The 27,267-nt window shown below is 40.2% G+C and overlaps 3 protein-coding genes across 4 annotated transcripts in view; all 3 read left to right on the top strand.

Moving 5' to 3' along the window:
* Positions 1–7,790, top strand: part of SIK3 (SIK family kinase 3) — a 69,905-nt gene extending 62,115 nt beyond the window's left edge. The window contains exons 20-25 of the mRNA XM_072155786.1: positions 60–384; positions 549–1,315; positions 3,314–3,480; positions 3,568–3,700; positions 3,849–4,000; positions 6,607–7,790. Of these exons, the coding sequence (XP_072011887.1) occupies positions 60–384; positions 549–1,315; positions 3,314–3,480; positions 3,568–3,700; positions 3,849–3,994 (1,538 nt within the window). The 3' untranslated portion in view covers positions 3,995–4,000; positions 6,607–7,790. The remainder of the gene's footprint in view (positions 1–59; positions 385–548; positions 1,316–3,313; positions 3,481–3,567; positions 3,701–3,848; positions 4,001–6,606) is intronic.
* Positions 1–27,267, top strand: part of LOC140134943 (uncharacterized) — a 238,955-nt gene that overhangs the window by 105,432 nt on the left and 106,256 nt on the right. The window contains exon 1 of one of the 2 annotated variants that reach the window (XM_072155789.1): positions 12,740–12,743. The exons of the other annotated variant lie outside the window; for it this stretch is intronic. The gene's annotated coding sequence lies outside the window, so the exon portion shown is untranslated. Of the gene's footprint in view, positions 1–12,739; positions 12,744–27,267 lie in introns of those variants that run through there. 2 annotated transcript variants of the gene reach the window in all.
* On the top strand, positions 24,615–26,717 carry LOC140134940 (uncharacterized). Its single transcript, XM_072155784.1, has 3 exons — positions 24,615–24,759; positions 25,373–25,526; positions 25,889–26,717. Exons 1-3 carry the CDS (start codon positions 24,717–24,719, stop codon positions 26,469–26,471), a joined length of 780 nt encoding a protein of 259 aa, XP_072011885.1. The 5' UTR covers positions 24,615–24,716; the 3' UTR covers positions 26,472–26,717.

Below are 27,267 nucleotides of genomic sequence, written 5' to 3'. Positions count from 1 at the left end.
ATTTATTTATTTTTCTTCTGTATTCTTTCCTCACTTTCCTGTTCTTCTTGCACCTCCAGGGGCCCAACCTTCCACTCAGTATCAGGGGGTGCCAGGTCACAGCGCTCTGTACCAGCCTTCTAACAGTGGCTCCCCTCCGCCTAGCATTGCACTGCCACGCATGGGCATACAGCAGCAGCAGAACCAGCAGCAGTCAGCACAGCAAGTCACCATCCAGGTGCAGGAGCCATCGGAAATGTCAGGAGCTGCTCGGGGTATTCCTATTAATCCTAGTGCCAATCATATACAGATGCAGCAACGGGCATCGCTTATGGCTTCATTGGGCAGCTATACCCACCGACCTCTGTCCAAGCAACTGAGCGCTGACAGTGCTGAAGTGCACAGGTAAAACACTGGACATATACAAAGCTAGTTTTGGCTTGTTGAACATTGCTGATGGACTACTTCCCCCCCCCAGCGCCATGTCAATCAGATGCAGGGACCGTAGCTCAGATTTTGCTTATGGATTTGATTTTAATACTTACCCGTCTCTTTTTCCTTTGTTTTAGCTTGAATATGGGCCGCTTCTCTCCCTCCACTAATTATGACCAGACCCACCTACACCCCCATGTGTTTCCGGAACAACCGAGGCCTCCCCCAACGGGATACACAAGCCAAGGAAGTGCAGCATACAACCCTTCCGGTGCCGCTGGTTTTCCTCAAGCCTTGAAAGTTCCCCAGCTCGAGCAGTATCCTGCATTCAGTGCAACCCCGCAGCAGAATTACCCCACGTCCGCCCTGCAACAAGCCCTGCTCTCCCCAACCCCCAGCACATACACCCGACATCACCAGCAACTACCGCACATGCTTCAGGGTCTGCTCTCCCCGCGGCACTCTCTGACAGGTCACGCGGATACACGCTTACCCCCCGCAGATTTCATGCAGCTCATAAAACAGCACCAGCAGCAGCAACAGGAGCTGAATGAACTGTTCAACCAGCACCTGACGCAAGTAGATGCAGGCAACATATCCTACCAGAACCCCTCCGAGCCCTACCACCACCTCCTACAGATCCGAGGGAAAGAATGTATGCATCAGGCGACACACGCACCCCCGGCCCCCAGATATCACCCGTCTATGTTACATTCAGAGAGTATGGAGGAGGATTGCTCCGGGGAGGGACACAGGATGAGCGAGGCAGAGACTCTCAGAGGTTTGAGCAAACCCCTGCAGGAGAGCGGACATGACGATACTGAGTCTCTACTGGGGCAGGAGTTGAGTACGCAGCAGTATCAGCCACAGACCTCTTACAGCCGGACCAAGCTAGCCAGCAGAGGTAAGTGGACATCCGAAAATGCTTACACTGCGCCAGCTATCTGTCCGATCAATGGTTTTACTGCGCCTTCTGCTTGTCCTGATATCTTTATGGCCTGTTATCCGCCTGCCTCTTGGACTTTCATCAAGCTGATCTCGACGCCTGTGTGCATACTCAACCATCGTATGGTTAACCCATCCCGTTCTGTGTTAGTGAAACAAAGGGGATAATTTGGAAGCATTTTCAATTGTGTGTTATAGGTGTGTTCCTTGGATTACAATTGGGATTGAGGATTGTGTTGGGTTTGACATACAATCATAGTGCATGGTCAATAGCTGGTAGTTGTGCGGCGGCTGTGCTATTGCTGCTATATCTGAATAGGAGCTGAGCTGCAATACCACAGAAAGGCCACTACATAAAACAGACTGAGCTTATGGCTTCTGGCTCCATCCGCTGTAATAAAACTGATGGTAAATGCAGGACCTGGATGTTACAACGCAGCGATCTTCAATTAAAGTTATTGTACCAACAATCTGATCATGGAGGCTGAAGGCTGGCTCACTAATTTATGGAGCGACAGGTCAAGCATTTTTATGGGAACTTTCTTTAATACTATGGAGGCGTTTATATCCTGCACTCTCATCGAAAGTGAACAGGAGAGCTGGACATAGCCAAGTGCTGTGGTCAGCAATTTCCAACATTTCCATAGTATTAAATAGAGCAACAGGATGCAAGCTCCACCTTCCAGAACAGGACCCGGAGGGGTTCCAGCAGTCAAAACCCTACTGATCAGGTAGTTATCTCCAATTTTGTGTATAGAGATAACAATCAAACTTGGAACAACCCCTTTAATGACTTTAAACGGGTTGTACAAAGAGTAACAATTATATGCATAAAGACCTCATACATATATTTGCAACTCTTGGACAACCCCTTTAAGCACGCCCAGTACTGTGGGGTGATACAGCACTTGTGGGGACATTCACCGCAGGGTGGCATGCTTGTTTATCATTTACACACTCCCTTTAAGCCAAGCCAACTACTGTGCCATTATTACCGTGCCGGCTTTTGATGTCTGGCGTCTGTTCTGCTGCCAGCACATGGCTTGGCCTTTTTGTGATACAAAACACAAACTTCCTGAATAATAGCGCTAGGGGGAGCTTACTGCATGCAGTTTGTAGGAATTTAAGGGATTCTTGGAATGATTGATAGATAATCACCATAATATTGGTCGAGGTCTGGCACACGCACCCGTGTCTCTAGCCATGACTGACATGGAGGACTCTTTGAGTAGTGGTATAGCCGGGCTACCCCATTACTCATGGATCAAATATTGGTGACCTATCCCAAGGATAAGTGATCGGCATCGATTACCTGAAGCCCCTTATTTATTTTTTCATACAAATTTGCCTTTTGAGCATTATGTTTTTTTCATAAATCTCCAAAAGGCCCTTTAATTTTATGTTTATAGGATTCATAGATTGGTGTCTTCCTAACCATTTCTAGGCTCCTCATAGCACTGCAGTCTTCCCATAAACATGTTGTAAAGCTATAAAAGGTTCTCTACAGAGCATGTAGCAATGGTGGTCATCTTGTCAAATATTAACAGGACTTTTATCACTTCCAAAAACCCCCCTGGGGGGCAGAGATGTTTGCTTTGGTGTATAGAAATATCCTCCTCATTCCAGCTTCAGTGCTGCGGTCCCTTGGACTTCTCATCTTGTTGGAGGGGACGTGGTAACACCCATTGGCCAAGTGACAGCTGATGTCATTGATTGTCCCAGTTTTCATTCACTGATCTGATCCTTTATATTATGTGTATGCACATATGAGAAGCCAAACTTGTTTTGGGGGTATATGACCTACAGACATTTTGTGAGGTTAGACAGGGTAAGTAGCAGACACCACAGCAGAAGTGTAGACACCACAGCAAGGGATTTATCCATATTTTAATTTATTTTCATGTAATACTTACAATCACCGTGTCACACGTTTTTTTTTTTTTTTCCTTACGCCTAGAACCAGGACCTTCGGTAAACTGCATGGACAGAGTTTCCCCTCCCCATGTCATGGATGGTCCAGATCACAATGGTGTCCCCTATCCTCCTAAGTCCTCCCCGAGTGAACACGCCCGTACCCGGATGTTGCAGAGGCACCACACCATCCAGACCAGTGACGATGCCTATGTATGTATGACCTCTATCATCTATAGGTGTAAGCAGTGGTCCTGTACAGTATATAGGGAGGGTGAATCTATGTCTTGGTGTATTTAGGTGCAGCTGGATAATTTGGCTGGGATGAGCCTAATAGCAGGTAAAGCACTAAGCTCCGCTCGTATGTCCGATGCTGTTCAGAGCCGCTCCTCGCTCATGGGAAGTCAGCAGCTTCAGGATGGGGAGGGTGAAGGTAAGCCCTGCACATTGCCTAAACTTCTCTTATGTCGCATTCACATTTAAAGGGGTTAACCCATAAACCTTTTCCACTTTTGCCCTGTGTGCGGACAATCTAATGTCACCATAATCCACAGTCTATGTATGTGTTTACTACTGAACAGATTGCGAGAGATCTCCTGACGAGACGGACCTGTCGGTCATCGGCGACAGCGGGCAACATCTTTCCACCTCTTGTTACCCTGCAACCATGCTGCTGGGGTACAAACACACTGATCTGAATTTCAGCATGGAGCAGGCAGGCGTGTGAATAGAGGTATGACACATGGATTTACACCTTATCACAAAAACCTCCACCTAAATATTTATAGAGCCTCCATAGAAATAGTTTTATCGTGTGTGGTGTTCATTTTGAGTATTCTGTCTATGTACTGTATGACTAGGACTGGTGGCTCTTACCCATTCTATACTCCAGACCACCAGGGATATTAGCAGGGAAAGATCAGGAATTCTGTGAAAAGGATAAAAACACTTTAAATGTCCCGCTTAACCCCTTCCCGCACCCTGACGTGATACTACGTCATAGGATGCGGGTCGTTCCCGCACCTTGACGTAGTATCACGTCATGGCGATCACCCGGGCTCAGAAGCTGAGCCCGGGCGATCGCCGCGGGATCCCGGCGGTACGCGGTAGCCGGGATCCCGCAGTAACAGCCAGGATCGCGACTATCGCGATCCCGGCTGTTTAACCCTATAGACGCCGCGGTCATTGTGACCGCAGCGTCTATAGTGAATCGCCGCGACGATCGGCACCCTCCGTGCATGGCACGGAGGTGCCGATCGTTGCCATGGCAACCCTGAAGCCCGATAAGGCCCCCAGGGTTGCCTTCACTAGAAGCCTGTTAGGATCGTGCTTACAGCACGATCCTAACAGTGCTGATATCAGCCTATGCAGAATGCTATGTAATATGCTGCAATACATTAGTATTGCAGTATATTACAATGAACAAGTGATCAAATGATCACTTGTTCATGTCCCACCCTGGGACAAAATAAAACAGTAAAAAAAAGTTAAAAAAAAAAAAGTGCAATTAAAAAAAATTATTAAAAAAGAATAAAAGTCCCTTGAAGTCCCATCCCATGCAATAATACAATAAAACATAAAAAAGTGAAAATCACAAAAAAAAACACAACATATTGGGCATCACAACGTCCGTTACAACCCGTACAATAGAATAAAATCGTCACTGAACCCGTACGGTGAACGGCGTAAAAAAAAACACAAAAAAACTTGCAAAAATTATGAAATTTTCACATCTGACCTCATAAAAAGCGCATAAAAAGTAATCAAAAAGTAAAATTTACCCCGACATGATACCAAGAATAAGTACAGCTTGTCCCGCAAAAAATAAGCTATAAACCAACTCTGTAAACCAAAAAATATAAATGTTCTGCCCATTGTTACACGGCAAGCAAAAACAAGCAAATTTCTCACAAAATTAGTTCTATATTCTGCAAAACAAGTTAACCATAAAAAAGCCATATAAATGGGGTATCGCTGTAATCGTGATGACCCGTAGAATAAAGATAACACATTATTTTTATGGTATGGTGAACGTCCGGCGAAAAAAATGCTAAAAACCATAAACAAGAATTGATTTTTTTAACCACCACCAAGAAAGAGTTAATAAAATCTGATTATTGGCTATTGAGCCCCACCGTAAATGATGTCCCTGAAAAGTGGATTTCATCCACAAAAAAAATAATCCCCCATATGTCCAAATTACAAAAAAATAAACATTTTATAGCCTGTAAGATGTGACATTGCAGATCTGTTCTGAATGGCGCAGCTTCCCTTCTATGCCCGGCCGTGCGGCCGTACAGCAGTCACCACCACATATGGGGCATCCTTATACTCGGGAGAAATTGGGTATCAAACTTTGTGGAGTTTTTTGTCATTTAATACTTTGTGACGGTTTAATTTTTGGCCAAAATTAATATATTGTCTAAAAAAAATGACAGCTTGTAAATTACACCTCCATATTGTTTTAACCACTGTGAAGCATCTAAAGGGTTAACCTACTTCTTAAAATTGATTTTTTACACATTGAGGGGTGTAGTTTCTAAAATGGCGTGATACATGGGGTTTTACTGCTGTTTAGGCCTCTCAAAGTCACTTAGACCTGAGCATGTGCCTCTAAATAAGGGTTTTGGCGATTTTCATAAAAATGAGAAAAATTGCACCCAAAATTCTGAACCTCCTAACAACCTAGAAAAGAGAGAAGATGCATAAAACCCTGCGCCAATATAAAGCAGACATTCGGGAAATGTTAGTTATAAAGTTACTTGGGTGCTATGACTATCTGCCTGAAAAGCAGAAAATTTTGAACTTTGAAAATGAAAAATTTTCAGAAATTTTAGCCAAATTTCAATTTTATTCATAACTAAACACAAAAGATATCATCAAAATTTTTCTATTACTTTGAAGTACAATGTGTGACGGTAAAACAATCTCAAAATCCCCTGGATATGTTAAAGCGTCACAAAGTTATAACCACCTATAATGACACAGGGCAAATTTAAAAAATCAGGCCTGGTCCTGAAGGTCTAAAATGGCATAGACGCGAAGGGGTTAAATTATCAGAAAAGCCATTCTTCTGCAAGTTACACACTACTGGGACCACTTGAAAACTTGCACGTGCGCGATATCAACTCCTTGCGCTGTCGACAGAGGAGTACTGCGACTGCGTGAGATTTCAAGCAAGAGCCGGTGACGTCACTTTTTCTGGCACCGCTCAAGTCCTTTCCCTTTGTTACACATTTATAAACATATAAATAATAGTTATACATTTTCTGATGGTTTTTAACCCTTTTCTTAATGTATTTACCATAGTGGGGTTTTTTTTTTCTTTATTTTTTCCAGATTTCCATCAAGAAACCAGAAGGTCCCATCTTTGACACCAACAGTATCTGCAGCTTTAGCGCCAAATTTCATCTGTATTCCTTCCCCGAACTGACTCGCCATGCCCCACCACATCGCAGACCGAATTCTTGAAGTGCCCCTCGTATAACTTTACTTCTTTCTTTTATTTTTATTTTTTTTAATTTCCCTTCTCCAAAGAGGAGTTTGGGATGATCACAAAAGGAGAAGGGCTGGGATTATTTCTTAAAGATAGGTCTGTTTTTTGTTTTTTTTAAACCACCCTTGGAGATGGTGGCGAGAAATGGAGGAATCTTGTAAACATTGGCGGGGGTGGGGGGAATATTTGGTGACTGAAATACAGAAACACCAGCAAAGAATCCAACCTAGAAGTACGGCACCTACTGTGTCCAAAGAGACTGCAGCCTCACGGTAGTAGGGGCTTGTTCCCGGACACGGGACTCACCGGCACCTGTGGGTGATGTCCAAGGGTGGCCTGGCAGGAGCAGCTAGTACCTAGGGTTGGGCGCACCATAGGGAGAGCCCTACGTTCCTCGATATACACTAGTTGGATAGTTTTACTTCTGTCTTTGCTTACAGGGTTAGGACGCTGGTCACCTAGTATGACCTCTTGACAAGCTTCATAAACTTATCCTAAATTGCACTATTTTATTTTGCTCCATAGTTTATTATTTGTTTTTTTTTTTTTTGTTTTTTTTTTTTAATTCTAAGCCAAAGAGAGAAAAAAAACTGAAAAAAACACTTTTAGCCCATTTGCTATATGGTCAGGAAGTATGTGCCATTTTATTAGTTTCCTTTTTTTTAATATTCCCTTTTTTGTCCATTTTTGGTGGGTGCTATGAGTTGCCCTGTGTAAGCACTAGACCAGACGGTGACTGGTACTGACCCAATAGAGATGGCACAGCCTGAGGTCAGACAATGCGCAGAATATTCTGTACTGGTTGGGGCCGCGGCGTGCCCCTGGGTACGTCCACGTTGGCACCATGTTTTGCACATGATAAAGCTGCTGCCTCTGGAGGGTGTATTGGTGATACAATGTGCCAAGCATTTCCTCATCTTTGTAGCGATTTATGTTCTAGTGGAACGAGGGTGCAAAAAAAAACAGAAAAAGTAACTCTAATATACCTCCAGCCATAGACATATCTGTGGTAGGGTAAACCCTACACCCTGGGTGCCAACTCCTCCTGCCCATCCACTGATCACAGACACAGATCCCACGCCGTGCCCACGTGCGGCCCTTGGGAGATTAGGCCTGGTGCAATATGCTACTTATTTTACATGATTTTTTTTGTTTCTTTTTTTGTGTGTGTGTATTTTTATTTTTTTTTTGTCTTTCATTAATCATGATCGGATTTAACCCCTCGCTGCGTGCTGGGAGCGTGTCCTTCCCGTCTAGCAGTGAGATGGTCGAAGCGAGATCATATAGTGTTTTACTTGGAGTACATGCGGGGACTGTGTACATATGTATGTGTATATAGATGTTTGTATGGATGTATATATTATGACGGGATGTCTGTGTGTGTATATAAAGACGTGTGCGCCTATAGGTCAGCCGCTGTTACTGGTTGTGTCCGTCTTATGCTTAGTTGTAGCTTTGGCCTGTTACAGGACTGTATAAAGGGGACGAGTCCAGGAAAACGGTGCGTATATTTGTATTTTAAGCAAATATGGTCCTGTGTGCGTCGCGCAGTAGTTATGACCCCCCCTTCCCTCCGCCAGAGGAGCGGCCATAAAACCGGCTTATGTTTTACTGATGCAAACAAGACCTTGTCCTGCACTCTGACCCTACACACAGTCTAACCCTCTGCTTATTCATCACACGCACAAAGGTCTCTCATCCACATCCATGTTGGCTTTCTGTTAACCAGTATTGAATCCGTTGCGTCCGATTCCCGCGGTGTAATCTACATTGTTAGCTGTGTATGACCAACCATGCATATGAATAGCGTATTCTAGCTTCTCTGATACTTTCCATTCCTTGCCTCCCAAGCAATTCGCCTCCCTCACAAAGAGGGGGAACATGTAACTTTTTGCTGTAATGACCATATGGGCAGCTCACCTTTACCATATGTTGGATACAACATATTTTGCGTGTGCCGATACACATAGGAAGCTGCAGCTCATGTCATGGTTAGGGGGGTCGGGGTGGGAGCAACATGTCTTTATATACACGTGTGTGTGTGTGCGTGTGTCGTCCCTGCACTCCTCACCAGTTCATTTCAAATTTTTTTTTATTTTTGGCCCAAAGAGTCTCTCTTTTCTCTTACAAACACAAATATATATGAAAAAAAATATATAAAAAAAAAATATATATATATATATATATATATATTTGAGAAAGAAGAAAAAAAAAATTCCACCTGCTGACCCGAGCAGGCCCCCCCCTCACCGAATATCTCTCATCTGACGTAAGCAAATGTTTTTGTTTTGTTTTCTTTTTATCCCCCTTGTTTTTATTTTCATAGTTTTTTTTTTTCTCTGTCTCCCTTTTAATGTTGTTATATAATTATTGTTATTATTGGTAATAAAAAAAAAACTTTAAAAAAAAAGTAACTGAAAAGTTTGTGTTTTAAGAGGGCAGAATCTGCAGCTTTGCATGCGGGTCCCCACTCACGGTTTTCATCTTCTACATTCAATGTTTTTCATCAGTTTTGGTTTTTTTTCTTTTTTTTTTTTTTTTTTAAACCCCTTGTATCATAAGACAGATATAGATCTATTTATAGAGAGAAATATATATATATATAGAGAGAGAGATGGATATTCTATCCGCAAGATTTTTGAAGTTTTGGGTCGGGCAGATTAATTTTGGCAATGGCTGAAGACCTGGAAGGCGATGAATCCTGTACTATAGACGTATAAATACCCGGAGATCATTCCATACCGCTTTTTGCTTGTTTTAACTCGATTTGTAAACTTCCTGTACACTTTTGACAGACCTTTTGATACGATCCTATCATGTTCCGGCAGTAAGGGGGAGGGTGATTCTGCTGCCGACAGGACAAGGTTTAGTGGTAAAATGGTTTTGCTCGCTTTCCCTTTCGAGGCCTGCCTATTATTATTATTATTATTATGTGTGTTCCTAGCCGCGCTGAAATTGTAGACGCAAAACTAAAGCCGTCACCTTAAGCGTTTTCTTTGGATACGGCCGTGCCTACTCATACTTCTTAGAATGTTCTTTTCTTGCCTGCCCCTTCCCCGAACTCTTTTAAGGATTACCCATCGATACCATCCCGGCATGTGCACGAATAATCCCATTTTTGCTGTCTCCGAAGGGGCCGTGCAGTAAAAGACAGGATGCATTGGGTGTATGGACTTCGTTACAGTGTGTCGTGGCATTCGGGTCCTGGATCCGGAGCGCCTTACAGCCACATTCCAGCCGCCTCTGAGTAATCCCTGGATATCTCTTCATGGAGTAACAATGGTGGATGTTCTGTATCTTTGAGTTGCATGCTTTTTTTATATGCATCCTTCCAATTTCTTTTCTCTCCTTGTTTTTTTTTTTTTCTTCTTCCAGCTCCTATTGCCTGCTATATTTGCTTCTCTTGAAGGGTTGCAGGGTTCCCCTAACTCCGTGGGATAAATAAATCATTTGCGCATTGCTTATATGACCTGATCCGCCTGCAGATATCAATGGCAACGTGTATGGGGAGATGTGGTCTTTGCCCTTGTGTGGACCCGCGATGTATTAGAAAGCATTCGGCCTCTGTTTCTGAGAAAGCGGGGGTGTAACTCGGAGCCTGTGTTCTCGGAAGCAGCAGGTATTGGGTAAAGGTGAACTTTTGAAGCTCTGGTTTGAATTCAGTAGTTATCCAGAGGCCAAAGGGTTAACATTATTATCAGAGCGGCTCCTTTTACAAGCAGGGAGATCCGATCATTTCAGATTCAGATTACAGTTTTTGGTGACAATTTCTGCTACATTTGTATCCACCCTTAGGAAATCAAAATGATGCATAACAAGCAAGGGACACTTACTAATAGATCCAGGCGCTGTGACTGTGGTGATCTTCTTGTATTAGTTATCCATGGCCTCCTTCCATCTAAAATCAACTTTCAAAATTCTGATAATGAGCCTGAAGGGCTCTGGGGGCGTTACTAGAGCCCCTTTTTTTTTTTTTTTTTTGCTTTAGCTTCACAGGCTACTACACTGTACAGGAGCACTTCCTCTCTCCCACTGTGAGGGGGAGACGATTTAAGAGCCTGTGAAACTATAACAAGGCTCATTAGCTTAATTTTTAAGGTTGATTTTAGAAGGAAGGAGGCCGTGGATACCAAATATAAGAAGATATCACAAGTCACAGGGCCTGGATCGATGAGTAAGTGCCCCTGGTTTGTAATGCCCGATTTTTATGGTAGATTTCCCTTAAAACGGTAATTTTAGTAACGGTGTGCCCCTCTGTAAGAAAGATCCACTAATGGATATAACATGATGTGATATGATCCTTGACCTGCAAGTCATCGGATCACTCGCTTATAAAAGCAACCATTTGATAGATTTACTGAAAATGCTGTATATAAAACCTTCATCCAAAAACCTGCTTCCTGGGAAATAGTCATCAAGAGGCATCGCACTTGCTGACGGATCTCGTCACCATTTTGAGATGAGGCGAGTTGGCTCTGGGTTGGAGTAATTCCATAACACGTCTGTACATAAGTAAGTGAATACATTGTGTAGATCCATCAGCACGTGCCGCCCTGCTTACTGATGGATTCCAGATACAAGTGACTTACAATGAGTGCCCAGGTTATGGATAACATTAGATTGTATTTTCTGCATGGAGCATCGCTTGCCATTCTCCAGTACCTTGTTCTGGTTTATAGTAATATATATGTAACCACTTGGCATAGGGTCACATTGAGAACATAAAATGGCGAAACCAATTTTGCAATAAAGGCAAACACTTACAGCAGAACCTGGGCGGAAGGATGTGCAGGTACAGTATGGGCATGGAGACTGGGGTAACAAGTCAGGAGTCAACATGAAACGAGAAGGCTGGATTGAGATGAGTTATGTCGTAACGTGATGGTACAAAGGTGCCCCATAATGCACCACGGTGTTGGGTCCAATGTCTCATCTAACATATCTCTGGAAGAAGCATCCCACAAATCACAAAAGTTATTTGGATAAGTAAGCGTGGATCAGGGTAAGATGGTCCCCGGCAAATGTTTAATACATGTAGCGAACCCAACTGTCACGGAACTCTCGGGCAAATATCCGGAACTAGCGATACGCTGCATTACATTATGATAAAACCAACTGGGAGTACAAAAACTAAATTAAACAGGCACAGGGGGAAGGACCCTTCATGTTTGGGTCTATAATCTAACAAATACAAAAAACTGTACGGCCGTGTCCACTAGTAGAAGACATTGTCATTTGAAATGAGCGGACCCGATGTACGGGTGCGGCCGCACCGTTCCCCCACCCCATGTGTAATCATATCCATTGCTATAGATGTAAGGGCCGGGTTGGCCGCCATTATCCCGGTGTCGCTTGTCTGAATCCCAAACGCGTTCATCTCGATTATTAATGTAAAATTTCCAAACACTAGCGGGCCAATTTGCTTACTTTCACCTTATTCGTATAGTCGCAACTAAACATTGCTGCGCCACTCAATATCCAAAATTCCTTCCAAATTTTGTGTAGGTTAATAGCTCTATTAACCTATTAATATATAATGGGGTTTTTGCTTGTGTATTTTTTGTAATGCACCACTTCCTGTAAGGCACGAGAACGTTCCGGAAGTTTTGCTTGTGAATTGTAAAATCAGAGAGGCAAACTCAAAATAAGTAAAAGAGGTAAAATTGTGCTTCCCTGTTGCTTTGGGGCGGAGCTTCTGATTCTGGACTTCCTGTTTGTCATCCACTTCCTCAGGAAGTCCTATAGGCGTCCAATCACAGGCTTGGGCAGGTCACCACTTCGACTAGTGGTTGAGCGGCGTCCCCTAATATTTACTGTAGTATCAGGAGACACACAAGAAGCTTTATTTATACTCATTGATCCATTCCTGGAGTAAGTACATCCGCAGAATCTGGGGTGGATCAGCCTGGCCAGGGAGCTGCATCCGTTTTTTCCAAATTGAACAAACTTTGATTTTTTGTTTGCGCAAAAGCCCAAAATTTGCCAAACTTTATGTATAGGGACATTCCAATAACAATCTTTCCGCCACAAAGTACTGGAGAATGTGTGACGTAGCGGAGACTTGAGGGATGATTCCTTCCAGGGCCACATGAACGGCAGAACTGATGGACTCTGCTATCTCCAGGGCCACGTGTTATACCAGGATCTAGTAATCATTGTACAAACTTTTGCTGCCAGTGATTGAAGGAATGGTAAGCTTACAGCGTCACCGCTTCCCACTCCCGTATCCTTGACCTTCTGATTTTGATCCTTACAAAGAACCTGTATAGTATATTGGGAATTTTTGGTCAGTATTTTCTTTGCATCCAATACACGCAGGAATCCGCTGAATGTAACAAAACGGCTCTCTATCTCTTATGTCCAAAGTAATGATTTTGTTTTCTTTTTTTTCTGGTTGATATTTTTCATTTTTTGTTATTTATGTTGGACTAGACGAAAAAAAAAAATCTACAAAAGATGTATTAAAATGGCTGTTTCAGTGATATATCTATTTTTTTTTTCTTTTGAGACGTCAGACAAAGAGTTTTGGAAGTGAATTCCTGGAAATAAACTTGTGATATGCAGATTAAGCGCTCGGTGTCTTGTTTTATGTTTATTACGTACATTACGCATGTCATACACCACGACCCCTTTCAGCCTGCAGTAATGTTACAGCAGGCAGAGTGAGGGGAAGTGCTGAGGGAGACATTGTAACAGTCTGTGAAGCTGCAGCACGGAGGGGCACTGGTATTACGCCCCAGAGACTTTCAGATCCATAAGTATAATTAAAAAAGTTGATTTTAGATGGAAGGAGGCCACAGTCACGTTGCCCTGATCATGATGGATTTAGATAATGATAATGTATTGGGCTGAGTTTTTAGTTTTGAGTACAGTCTCATTTTGTTGGACTGTGTCTTATATTGTAGACCATAATTTAAAAAAAAAATCGGACAAATACTACAACAATACAAAAAACAAGCCAAATGTGGGAGTGTTTTTAGTAATCAATGGTTCCTATAGCCACTTGCATCCATAAAAGTTGGTAGATGGATAACCCCAAAATTAAAGGGACACTGGCACCAGATTTCATCCCCCCCCCTACAAGCTGCCTCAGGTAGCATATGAAATGTTCTTTTTTTTGTGAAAAAAAAAATTGTTGAAAATCCTCACGTCATGGTAAAGTGAGAGAAGAGTCAGATTTGCCTGAGTTGAGTCCTGTTTAGAGGCGTCACTTCAGATGACTCTATCCACACCTTTAAACTTGGCTCATCTCGGGCAAATCTGACTCTTCTCTCATTCCCACATGAGATTTCACATAAAAGACAGAATTCTAGAAAGGACATTTCATACCCGACTTATGGAGGCTGTTAGTTTAATTGGGTAAAAATTTGGAGACAGGTTCTCATGAAACGCAAATTAAATTCTGCTGTAGACCTCTAACACATTGGACTACACTGACGTGATTGGGTCTAATGAAGCCTCTTTGGATTTTCAGGACATTATGGCCCAGATATATTATGGCTTCTCCTGTAGTTTTCTGGCAGAGAAACCATATTAATCTCCTTGTCCCCGCAAGCCACTTTGTAGAATGGATGGGGTGCTGGACCTAGACTAGAGCAGAAAAACTGCTAGTTCCGATTTACGTGTCAGAATTGGCGAGCTTTGCACCCGGGTGGGGGGTATTTTCAGATTGGCCTTTTAAATGCCAGTCTTAACATATGCCCATATATAAAATACTGATGCTTAGAAGGCGGATAATACAATTCCAAAGGATCAGACATTAATTTTTTATTAACAGGTATTCAAAGAGCGGTTTTATTATATTATTATGATGAACTCCTTTACTTTGGATCTAGTTCATGACTTTATGAGGTTAATGACTGGCGTACAATTCACACGACTCATGCCAACTCATTGTGCCAAGAAACCGGGAAAAGAAAACGAAAACCCAAGCTGTGATGTAGCAGTGGTACTTATATACAAGATCCGATTCTATTCTATCAGTGCCTATCACTATACTTAGGGTCACATTCATTCAGCTGACCACTATCCCCCCCCATACACATCCCCACATACGAGACATTTTCATACAAGTAATCGAGAGATTTCACATAAGAGGGAATTCTAGAAAGGACATTTCATACCCGACCTGTGGGGTAAAGCCTGGAGGTGTTTTTGGAGCTCCGTTATCTTCTGCTGTAGAAGTCCTCTAACGCATTGGTACAAGCGATTTCCAGTGGACTACACTGACTTCTGATTGGGTTCAATGAGGACTCTTTGGATTTTTTTAGGACATAATGGCCCAGATATATTCTGGCTTCTCTACCAGAAAAAACATATAAATTATAATATGTCGGCCATACCACTGACTCCAGCCAAAGATTAGGAGGCATCTGTCTAATGTCACCAGCCAAAATGTAGTCACTTCTTCACATTTCAGGGAGGCTCATGCAGGAGACACCCGGGATTTTATATTGCAAGGCATAGAAAGGGTGTATAGGCCAATTCAGGTTGGTGATTTCAATAAAAAAAAAAAAAATTTTTAAATGACCTTCTGGATGTTCATCCTAAATAAAAGGATTCCATACGGTCTCAATAACCAGAGGGCAGCACGGTGGCTTAGTGGATACTTACTGCATTTATGTGGGCATTTTGCAAAACAAATGATACTCGTGTGCCTTGTGGACATTTATTGTATTTCTGCAATTTCTTTGTATAACATTTAGTGTGTGTTATATGTCCTGTTCACACTTAGAAAGTAGAGAAATAATATCTTACTCTGCATATGCCTTGTTCCTACGTATCTGTGGGCTCCTCACTATAAGACTGGCTTGTATGTTGTGTCCTATACTTACACCTTGTATGTTGTGTCCTTTACTTATACCTTGTATGTTTTGTCCTATACTTATACCTTGTATGTTTTGTCCTATACTTATACCTTGTATGTTTTGTCTTATACTTACACCTTGTATGTTTTGTCCTATACTTACACCTTGTATGTTGTGTCCTATACTTATACCTTGTATGTTTTGTCCTATACTTATACCTTGTATGTTGTGTCCTATACTTACACCTTGTATGTTGTGTCCTATACTTATACCTTGTATGTTTTGTCCTATACTTATACCTTGTATGTTGTGTCCTATACTTACACCTTGTATGTTTTGTCCTATACTTACACCTTGTATGTTTTGTTCTATACTTACACCTTGTATGTTTTGTCCTATACTTACACCTTGTTTGTTTTGTCCTATACTTACACCTTGTATGTTTTGTCCTATACTTAAACCTTGTATGTTTTGTCCTATACTTACACCTTGTATGTTTTGTCCTATACTTATACCTTGTATGTTTTGTCTTATACTTACACCTTGTATGTTTTGTCCTATACTTAAACCTTGTATGTTTTGTCCTATACCTATACCTTGTATGTTGTGTCCTATACTTATACCTTGTATGTTTTGTCCTATACTTACACCTTGTATGTTTTGTCCTATACTTACACCTTGTATGTTTTGTCCTATACTTATACCTTGTATGTTTTGTCCTATACTTACACCTTGTATGTTTTGTCCTATACTTACACCTTGTATGTTTTGTCCTATACTTACACCTTGTATGTTTTGTCCTATACTTACACCTTGTATGTTTTGTTCTATACTTACACCTTGTATGTTTTGTCCTATACTTACACCTTGTATGTTGTGTCCTATACTTACACCTTGTATGTTTTGTCCTATACTTAAACCTTGTATGTTTTGTCCTATACTTACACCTTGTATGTTTTGTCCTATACTTACACCTTGTATGTTTTGTCCTATACTTATACCTTGTATGTTGTGTCCTATACTTAAACCTTGTATGTTTTGTCCTATACTTAAACCTTGTATGTTTTGTCCTATACTTACACCTTGTATGTTTTGTCCTATACTTATACCTTGTATGTTTTGTCCTATACTTACACCTTGTATGTTTTGTCCTATACTTACACCTTGTATGTTTTGTCCTATACTTACACCTTGTATGTTTTGTCCTATACTTACACCTTGTATGTTTTGTTCTATACTTATACCTTGTATGTTTTGTCCTATACTTACACCTTGTATGTTTTGTTCTATACTTACACCTTGTATGTTTTGTCCTATACTTACACCTTGTATGTTTTGTCCTATACTTACACCTTGTATGTTTTGTCCTATACTTATACCTTGTATGTTTTGTCCTATACTTACACCTTGTATGTTTTGTCCTATACTTACACCTTGTATGTTTTGTCCTATACCTATACCTTGTATGTTTTGTCCTATACCTATACCTTGTATGTTGTGTCCTATACTTATACCTTGTATGTTTTGTCCTATACTTACACCTTGTATGTTTTGTCCTATACTTATACCTTGTATGTTTTGTCCTATACTTACACCTTGTATGTTTTGTCCTATACTTACACCTTGTATGTTTTGTTCTATACTTACACCTTGTATGTTTTGTCCTATACTTACACCTTGTATGTTGTGTCCTATACTTACACCTTGTATGTTTTGTCCTATACTTAAACCTTGTATGTTTTGTCCTATACTTACACCTTGTATGTTTTGTCCTATACTTACACCTTGTATGTTTTGTCCTATACTTATACCTTGTATGTTGTGTCCTATACTTAAACCTTGTATGTTTTGTCCTATACTTAAACCTTGTATGTTTTGTCCTATACTTACACCTTGTATGTTTTGTCCTATACTTATACCTTGTATGTTTTGTCCTATACTTACACCTTGTATGTTTTGTCCTATACTTACACCTTGTATGTTTTGTCCTATACTTACACCTTGTATGTTTTGTCCTATACTTACACCTTGTATGTTTTGTTCTATACTTATACCTTGTATGTTTTGTCCTATACTTACACCTTGTATGTTTTGTTCTATACTTACACCTTGTATGTTTTGTCCTATACTTACACCTTGTATGTTTTGTCCTATACTTACACCTTGTATGTTTTGTCCTATACCTATACCTTGTATGTTTTGTCCTATACCTATACCTTGTATGTTGTGTCCTATACTTATACCTTGTATGTTTTGTCCTATACTTACACCTTGTATGTTTTGTCCTATACTTATACCTTGTATGTTTTGTCCTATACTTACACCTTGTATGTTTTGTCCTATACTTACACCTTGTATGTTTTGTTCTATACTTACACCTTGTATGTTTTGTCCTATACTTAAACCTTGTATGTTTTGTCCTATACCTATACCTTGTATGTTGTGTCCTATACTTATACCTTGTATGTTTTGTCCTATACTTACACCTTGTATGTTTTGTCCTATACTTATACCTTGTATGTTTTGTCCTATACTTACACCTTGTATGTTTTGTCCTATACTTACACCTTGTATGTTTTGTCCTATACTTACACCTTGTATGTTTTGTCCTATACTTACACCTTGTATGTTTTGTTCTATACTTACACCTTGTATGTTTTGTCCTATACTTAAACCTTGTATGTTTTGTCCTATACTTAAACCTTGTATGTTTTGTCCTATACTTACACCTTGTATGTTTTGTCCTATACTTATACCTTGTATGTTTTGTCCTATACTTATACCTTGTATGTTTTGTCCTATACTTATACCTTGTATGTTTTGTCCTATACTTACACCTTGTATGTTTTGTCCTATACTTACACCTTGTATGTTTTGTCCTATACTTATACCTTGTATGTTTTGTCCTATACTTATACCTTGTATGTTTTGTCCTATACTTACACCTTGTATGTTTTGTCCTATACTTACACCTTGTATGTTGTGTCCTATACTTACACCTTGTATGTTTTGTCCTATACTTACACCTTGTATGTTTTGTCCTATACTTATACCTTGTATGTTTTGTCCTATACTTATACCTTGTATGTTTTGTCCTATACTTACACCTTGTATGTTTTGTCCTATACTTACACCTTGTATGTTGTGTCCTATACTTACACCTTGTATGTTTTGTCCTATACTTACACCTTGTATGTTTTGTCCTATACTTACACCTTGTATGTTTTGTCCTATACTTACACCTTGTATGTTTTGTCCTATACTTATACCTTGTATGTTTTGTCCTATACTTACACCTTGTATGTTTTGTCTTATACTTACACCTTGTATGTTTTGTTCTATACTTACACCTTGTATGTTTTGTTCTATACTTACACCTTGTATGTTTTGTCCTATACTTACACCTTGTATGTTTTGTTCTATACTTACACCTTGTATGTTTTGTCCTATACTTACACCTTGTATGTTTTGTCCTATACTTACACCTTGTATGTTTTGTCCTATACTTAAACCTTGTATGTTTTGTCCTATACTTACACCTTGTATGTTTTGTCCTATACTTATACCTTGTATGTTTTGTCTTATACTTACACCTTGTATGTTTTGTCCTATACTTAAACCTTGTATGTTTTGTCCTATACTTACACCTTGTATGTTTTGTCCTATACTTACACCTTGTATGTTTTGTTCTATACTTATACCTTGTATGTTTTGTCCTATACCTATACCTTGTATGTTTTGTCCTATACTTACACCTTGTATGTTTTGTCCTATACTTACACCTTGTATGTTTTGTCCTATACTTACACCTTGCATGTTTTGTCCTATACTTACACCTTGTATGTTTTGCCCTATACTTATACCTTGTATGTTTTGTCCTATACTTACACCTTGTATGTTTTGTCCTATACTTACACCTTGTATGTTGTGTCCTATACTTACACCTTGTATGTTGTGTCCTATACTTACACCTTGTATGTTTTGTCCTATACTTATACCTTGTATGTTGTGTCCTATACTTATACCTTGTATGTTGTGTCCTATACTTATACCTTGTATGTTTTGTCCTATACTTACACCTTGTATGTTTTGTCCTATACTTATACCTTGTATGTTTTGTCCTATACTTACACCTTGTATGTTTTGCCTATACTTACACCTTGTATGTTTTGTCCTATACTTACACCTTGTATGTTTTGCCTATACTTACACCTTGTATGTTTTGTCCTATACTTACACCTTGTATGTTTTGTCCCATACTTATACCTTGTTCACACTCATTACTGTAGATGCTAATGAAGATGCAGGATGAGGTTAGGTCATGTGACCGCAGCCTCTGTTTGCCTCTGGCTTTCTAGGAGTAGGCTTACACTCCAGCCTTGGGATAAAGACACACACAAGGTATTTCTGTCTGTCACATATGATATGGATTTATGTACAAAATAATTCCCCCCCACCCCAGGGGATCAATAAAGTTGTATTATATGTTAAGAGAAGGGTAGTGCATGTCACCTATACATGTTATAGTCTGGTTATGTTTTACAAAGAGTTCACAGAAATTTTTTATCTGGTTCTTATATATTTTGCTTTTCATGTTCTTATATATCAGAATCCCTCTAATGTTGCATTATGAATGTGTACCATAAATTTATGATATTGCACATTTGTATTCCCTTCATGTTATAATAAGGACTATATCTATTTTGTGATATTTTGTGCTCACGTCAACCCTTAGAAGACTTCTCCGGAGCAGGGAATGGCTTGAGGCTTCACAGGTGAAAGCCCTACAAAAGAATCTGGTGCTCCAGATTCTGTCCTTTATTGTTAAAAGCCTGACACCAGATGCAAGGTACAGGCAGACGGACGTGTTTGGACAATTTATGTCTTAGTCCTGATCTGATATCAAAAAATGTCCAAATGCATAAAAATACCCTCCCCATGTGACCACCGGTGGGTGGGGAGCAGGTTACTGCTTTTGAGCTGCTTTGGGGTTAATGCCACATACGATTTTGAAAGGTAATCCCATCCATCCATCACATGGGGAGGGTATTTTTAATCATTTGGAAATTTGTTGATATCAGATCATGACTAAGATATAAATTGTCCAAACACGTCCGTCTGCCTGTACCTTGCATCTGGTGTCAAGCTTTTAATAATAAAGGACAGAATCTGATCCTTGGAGCGCCGGATTCCTTTCTTTTGTAGGGCTTTCACCTGTGAAGCCTCAAGCCATTCCCTGCTCCGGAGAAGTCTTCTAGGGGTTGCCGTGAGCTGAAACTTTGCAGTCTTGACTACATTGACCGGTTCTTGAAGCAAGTAACAAGGGAGTGAGAAGAGGGAATGCGTTATTGAGAGACAAATCTTCTCCCAGTTCATGACCATTCATTAACAGGCTTTGCCACAAAGTTTCCCAAACACGACTGACCCTCCATGTGCCCTAAAAAGGGAATAGGGGAGATATCCAACTGCCCAATCCTTATTTCTCTTGACCATTAGATAAAAGTGATGGGGTTTTGCAAAAAATCAGCGTTTTCATTCAATAATGATGTAGAATGTGTATGCTCAGCATTTGAGTAAGGAACTATTGAAATATATATACATAGTACAGACCAAAAGTTTGGACACAACTTCTCCTTCAAGGATTTTTCTGCAGTTTCATGACTATAAAAATTGTAGATTCACACTGAAGGCATCAAAACTATGAATTATCACATGAGGAATTATATACTTAACAAAAAAGTGTGAAATAACTGAAAGGGTGTCTTATATTCTAGATCATTTTGCTGTGAATACTGCTTTGCACATTCTAGGCTTCTCTTGATGAGATACAAGAGGTAGCGACCAGAAAAGGTTTTCACATCACAGGTGCCCTGACAGGGGTAATAAGTGGAATTTCTTGCCTTATAAATGGGGTTGGGACCATCAGTTGTGTTGTGCAGAACTTATAGTCCTTATAGTCCTACTGAATAGACTGCTAGAATTTGTACTATGGCTAGAAAAAAAGCAGCAAAAAAAGTAAAGAAAAATGAGCGGCCATCATTACTTTAAGAAATGAAAGACAGTCAGTCCGAAAAATTGGGAAAACTTTTAAAAGTGTCCCCAAGTGCAGTTGCAAAAACCAATAAACCCTACAAAGAAACTGGGTCACATGAGGAGCACCGCAGGAAAGGAATATCCATGCAGATGCGGGTGCCGTGTAGCAATGCTACATACCTTCATGACTCCACATTTATTGGAGAATGCCACTATCTTTCCTATTAAGGTATGAGGCATACTGTTACTATAAGATCCCCATAAGGGGGGGGGGGCTCTGATAATGTCCCCCGAGCCCTGCGGTGTCTCTGGTTTATCATGTTTTATTTTGATGGTAGATTTCCTTTAGATTTACAACCAGGATGAAGGACTGTAAACCAAATATATTGGCGTGTGCCCCCTCTGGAAGGATCTGCTTATCTTTTAGCTTCTTATTCCCTGTTGTTGTTTTTTTTTTTGTGTGTATCTATCAGTACAGACTGCTGGGCATTCGACATCTGTAATTCCAATTAAACCACTGATGGCGCTCTAGTGGGCGCTGCTTCCCCTTCCCGGTCCAGCAATGTCACATCCTTTAGCCTTTAGCCACATGGCCTCAGTCGAATCCAAATAAATAGGAATGAGCTGTAATACTAGGCTCAGCCATTACAGAATGCATTGAGAGGGTAAGAAAAATATCAGTAATTCTGTATTTATTAAAAGGAAGTAAATATAATCTAAAAATCCCTCTAATGCTTTTTAGATGTAAGCACCCTTCTTCAGAAACAGTCTGCATCTAAAGAAGGGTGGCTTATACACCTAAACCGCGTGAGATCTGTATATTATATTTACTTCCTTTTAATAAATTCATCATTCTTAACATCTATTGGATTTGAAGCATTTTTTTTCCCCAATGTGGGCGCTCGATCTATGGTGTTAGTGCCCAATTTTCCTATCCTTTTCAATACCATTACCAGTTTCGGGTTGTTCGGGTCGTTGGGGCCAAGGATCTGAAGGACACCATCCATTGGTCTGTGAGCTACACCACGGAGCGCAGAATCAGCCTTGTAAACCCAGTGGGGTTTGATCCATAAAACCTAAGAGGTCTCCAGGTAAAATTGAAAAAACAGGACTTGTGGGTTCTGGTCTTTATTCTTTGGTCTGACCCTATCACCCGAGGCGACATCCTCCATATGTATTTTTATTTTTTTTCCCCTATTATAGAATGTACAGCAGTGTTCTTGATAGGAAGTGACTGGGATTTGCTTTACACTAGAACCTATATGGTTCTGATTATAGGCATTCCTCGGGTTACGTACAAGATAGGTTCTATAGGTTTGTTCTTAAGTTGAATTTGTATGTAAGTCGGAACTGTATAGTTTATAATCGTAGCTCCAGCCAAATTTTTTTGGTCTCTGTGACAATTGGATTTTAAAAAGGTTGGGTTGTCATAAGAACCAGGATTAACAATAAAACTTCATTGCAGACACTTTCGTAACTGTTATAGTTGTTTATTGTAGCCTAAGGCTAAAGTACAGTAAATTACCAATTACAAGACATCCGTTTGTAACTAGGGGTCGTCTGTAAGTCGGGTGTTCTTAAGTAGGTGACCGCCTGTATAACATATAGCCATACTATGTCCCCCCACAACAGTGAGAAATAATAATAGGGGGCAGCACAAAACACCATTTCAGGCCTTATTATTTCTATCATAACTTTGTATTTCTTTATTTCTCTTTCCTGTATATATTTCATTTCAGCTTTAGGACAGATGACTATACATATTATATATCTAATACTTCTGTAATTTATTCCAAACGCATCATTATACTTGTACATTATTGACTCTGTACAGATCACCTGCCTGTATCTAATCATCCGGACATATGTCTAACATGACTACTATAATAATCTATACGTAGATCTCTGGATGGAATGAAACAGCAAATCCTTATGTTTTCCTAGCACATCACCCGACCTTTACTCCCTAAGGTGCATATGTTAAACTGCAGATACAGCTTATCTATGCTGATAAACCTGGGGCAGTGCGTGTGTACAGGAGTATAAATCCAGGGCATTTCCCAGTACAGATCCCATAGGCAGCGGAGAAGGTAAGAGCTCACACAACCTGACCTGACCTGGACTGAGAATAGAAGGGATGACCACTGGATATGCATCCCTATAACATGATGATATATGACATGACTTACATTTATGTGGACAATTCCTTTAAATTAGCAAAAATTTGCATTACGGAGTATATTTTGTAATTCATTTCTATTTTTGGTGGTGGCAAATTTTAATAATGTGTTATTTACTTATTGTATATTTTCTAATTATTTTTCTTGACATTTCAAATTAATATTGGACATTTTGCATTCTGTTCACATTGAAAATAGTGTAGCAAAGTTTTTTTTCTAGAAAATTCTAATTTTGTTTCATTTTTTTCTTTTTTATAGCCCTGCTCCTTCTGGGCTTAGAAGTCCTTGAGTGGTCCTATCTTTGGGGGTTGGATTGCCCCCTGACCCCTATGCTCAGAAGGAGCAAATACTTATCCTATAATTGTATCATAGACTTGTTTAACTTCTGTTTTTGGATTCGGCCTACAGTTTAAATGCTATTTATTGTTACTTAGGTTTAGGTAGTAGATTGTTTCATTTACAATTATTATATTGATAATAGATTATATCTGCTATAGACTATTAGATACAGGTATATAAGTCATTATATACAGGGGTGTAAATTGCAGAGGTAGGACCCCATAACAGGTTTCTGAATGGGGCCCCCCTTACCTTTTAAAAAAAATATACATATTTGTATATTTTATACACAGTATATATGCACTATATATACACACATACATTATTATGTACTAGTCAGAGTTTAATCCTGTTACAAATTCAAGCAAAAAATAGCAAATTAATTTTTTAATGTTGGGCATTTTACCATCCATTATCCAAGCAAATCCAGTAGAAAATTTTCTAAAAATCTGCTGACATATTCTGTAAATGTACTACCAGAGCTCACTGATAAGCCAGTCGTGGTGAGCAATAGAAAAGTAAGGGTCCGGCATGTGAAAAAAAATTCAATACAAATCTGTCTGTGCCATAGGTTGGTGAGGAGAAGTCGCAGCTATGAGAGGTTTCGTGGTCGCCCTCGCTCTCCTGTTCCTCACAGGTAAGTGGCTGTAACTAAGTCATTAATTACCTTTGTTTCTGAGATCATTCCCTGATATTAATGACATATATCATTGGAAACTATTGTTAAGAACCTGAACCAATTTTAACCTTATTTTAAAGACCAATTTACTGTAGACCAGCCTCATTCACTGACATAAAGCTGAGCCTGGACGGTTTTGGTGGTAGCCCCAAGCCTTGTAGGGGGTACATGGCCACCTAAATCACCCACCAAATTGTATACCAAGAAGGACCTTCACCCATAAAATCCTCATACATCTGTTCCTGCTCTTAATGCACATGTACACAAGAGCCATTTCAGGGCCTTTGAAGATCATCCAGCAGCAGAAGAGACACAACCTCCATTCCCCAAGAAGCTGATTCTAGTACCAGATGTAGGAAGTGATACCTGTCTTGTAGGGGCAATAATATTCATACGGCCCAGGGCCCATGGCAGCCTTAATCCGCCCTTGAGCTCAGCTGTGATACCAGATGCAACCTATAGAGACGTGTGGTGCAGTTTTGTCTAGCTGCTTCTTGTTCTCTTCAGTTTATAGTCATATGACTCGATTTATCTTCTTCTCCTCAAACATAACTTTGTTTTATTCCATCAGGAACACAGGCTCGTTACCCATGGCAACATGATGAGCCCCAAACCCCAGTTAATCACGTCCGGGAATTGCTGGAAAGCTACCTAGTCAAAGTCCGAGATCTTGGTAGAGAGGCTGTGTCACAGGTGGAGTCTTCAGATCTTGCAAAGCAGCTTGAGTAAGTGTCCCACTTGATATGTCCCACTGAAAGGGTAGACACAACGTGAAGTCGTAATAAGGTGGCTATACAAAGCCATTGCCTCCTACAAATGACAGATGTTAATCTTGACTCCCTCAAACACATGCATGCTTGGGATAGCTACTACTAATTATATTTTGTGAGGACAAATGGATTGGTTATGTAAAATAAGACATGGCTACCTTGGTCATCACTTAGGTTGATGGTCAATGTCAATCTATAGACACAAGGTATAATGGGTGGTGTTACCTATGAGTAATTTATCCATGGACATGACCCTATATTTTGTCACATTCTAGGGTGAAATTAACTAATTTTATATCATGTTTTTCTTTCTTCAGCCTGAAAATCACAGAGAGGTTTGACACCCTCAGCACCAACGCCTTGGCCCTGAAGAAGCAGCTGAACCCATACGTTGACCAAGTCAGAGAGCAAGTTTCTGCTGAACTGGAGAAGGATATCCCACTTCTGAGAGAAAAGATCCGTCCCATCGTTGAGAATTTCCAGAAAAACTGGGCTGTTGAAGTTAAGTCTTTCAGAGAGAGGGTGGCACCTTTGGGAGATGAGCTGAAGAAACAAACCAAAGATAACCTAGAAGCTTTCTACAAGAGGCTGCAGCCAGTGGCTGAAGATTTCAGAGAGAAGCTGCGTTCTGAGGTTGACTCCCTTCGGGCCAACCTTGCTCCATACACCGATGAGCTGAGGCAGAAGATCATTGAGAAATTGGAAGAAGTTAAAGCCAATGCCGGTCCCAGGGCAGAGGAATACAGAGCTCAAGTCAACCAACACATTGAAACCCTGAAGGAGAGGTTTGGACCCATTGCTGAGAATGTCAAGGAACGTCTGTTGCCCCATGCAGAAGAAGCCAAAGCCAAACTCGCCAAACTTTGGGAAGCTGTGAGGGCCAGACTTCAAAAGTCTTAGAATGTCCATTTGTAATGACTGTGTGATGACATGGTGCTCCTGGTATGAATCCTTGACTTCTCTACAACTTCTGTATTCCTAAAGAGTGGTGGAAGCATTAAGGAGGTGCTGATATTAGCTATTACTGTCAGTAAAATGTCAACTGTAATGCATAGCTTACATCAAACCACCCGATAACCTTGTTCTTAAGACCATGTCTTCGTTATCTTTCACATCGGTCTGAAAATAAATCGCATTGGTAGAACACGTTTTTGTTGGTGTTTTTGGTGTTTTATAATATGGTAAAATAAAGCATTATGGTATAATAATTTACATCCTTATATTAGGTGGTCCAACTTACACCCTGCTTTGTTACATGAATTATGTGTTGAGTATGGCCATCATCAGTCTACATTGTCAGTAGTTATCTACTAGATCCAATAGGTGCTTAGTGTTTAAACCAAATTATCATACATATATAGCTATACATAGGACTAACACCATAACCTCTGGAAACTTCACCAATATAGACCAACGAACAGGTCAATCTATCAGGGCAGCTACTTGGGCATCATGGGTACTACTTATCCTTGAGCCATTGTGAGATGATTAGTAAATGTCTTTACACAACTCGCACATTTCACATCGTGTTTTAGGACCTTCACAACCCTTGTCAGAGTCTTATGTCCTGGATATTAACCTAAGATGAAGAAAATATAAAAATGGAATGTATCCCAGTGATAGAAACCCGTGGAAAAGACCTAGTCCACAGAATAAGATGGCTACCCAACTTGTAATCCTCAAATGTAGACTGAAG

Source organism: Engystomops pustulosus, chromosome 6, assembly GCF_040894005.1.
Source record: "Engystomops pustulosus chromosome 6, aEngPut4.maternal, whole genome shotgun sequence".
In the NCBI taxonomy this organism is placed as follows: domain Eukaryota; kingdom Metazoa; phylum Chordata; class Amphibia; order Anura; family Leptodactylidae; genus Engystomops; species Engystomops pustulosus.
Note: the sequence above shows the minus strand (reverse complement) of the source record. Positions and strands in the feature narration are given on the sequence as shown.

Bases quoted from the DNA above. Each gene is read 5' to 3' on its own strand.
- LOC140134940 (XM_072155784.1), top strand. From the start codon at position 24,717: ATGAGAGGTTTCGTGGTCGCCCTCGCTCTCCTGTTCCTCACAG. The intron at 24,760-25,372 runs GTAAGTGGCTGT...TTATTCCATCAG, and splicing joins CGCTCTCCTGTTCCTCACAG to GAACACAGGCTCGTTACCCA. The intron at 25,527-25,888 runs GTAAGTGTCCCA...TTCTTTCTTCAG, and splicing joins GATCTTGCAAAGCAGCTTGA to CCTGAAAATCACAGAGAGGT.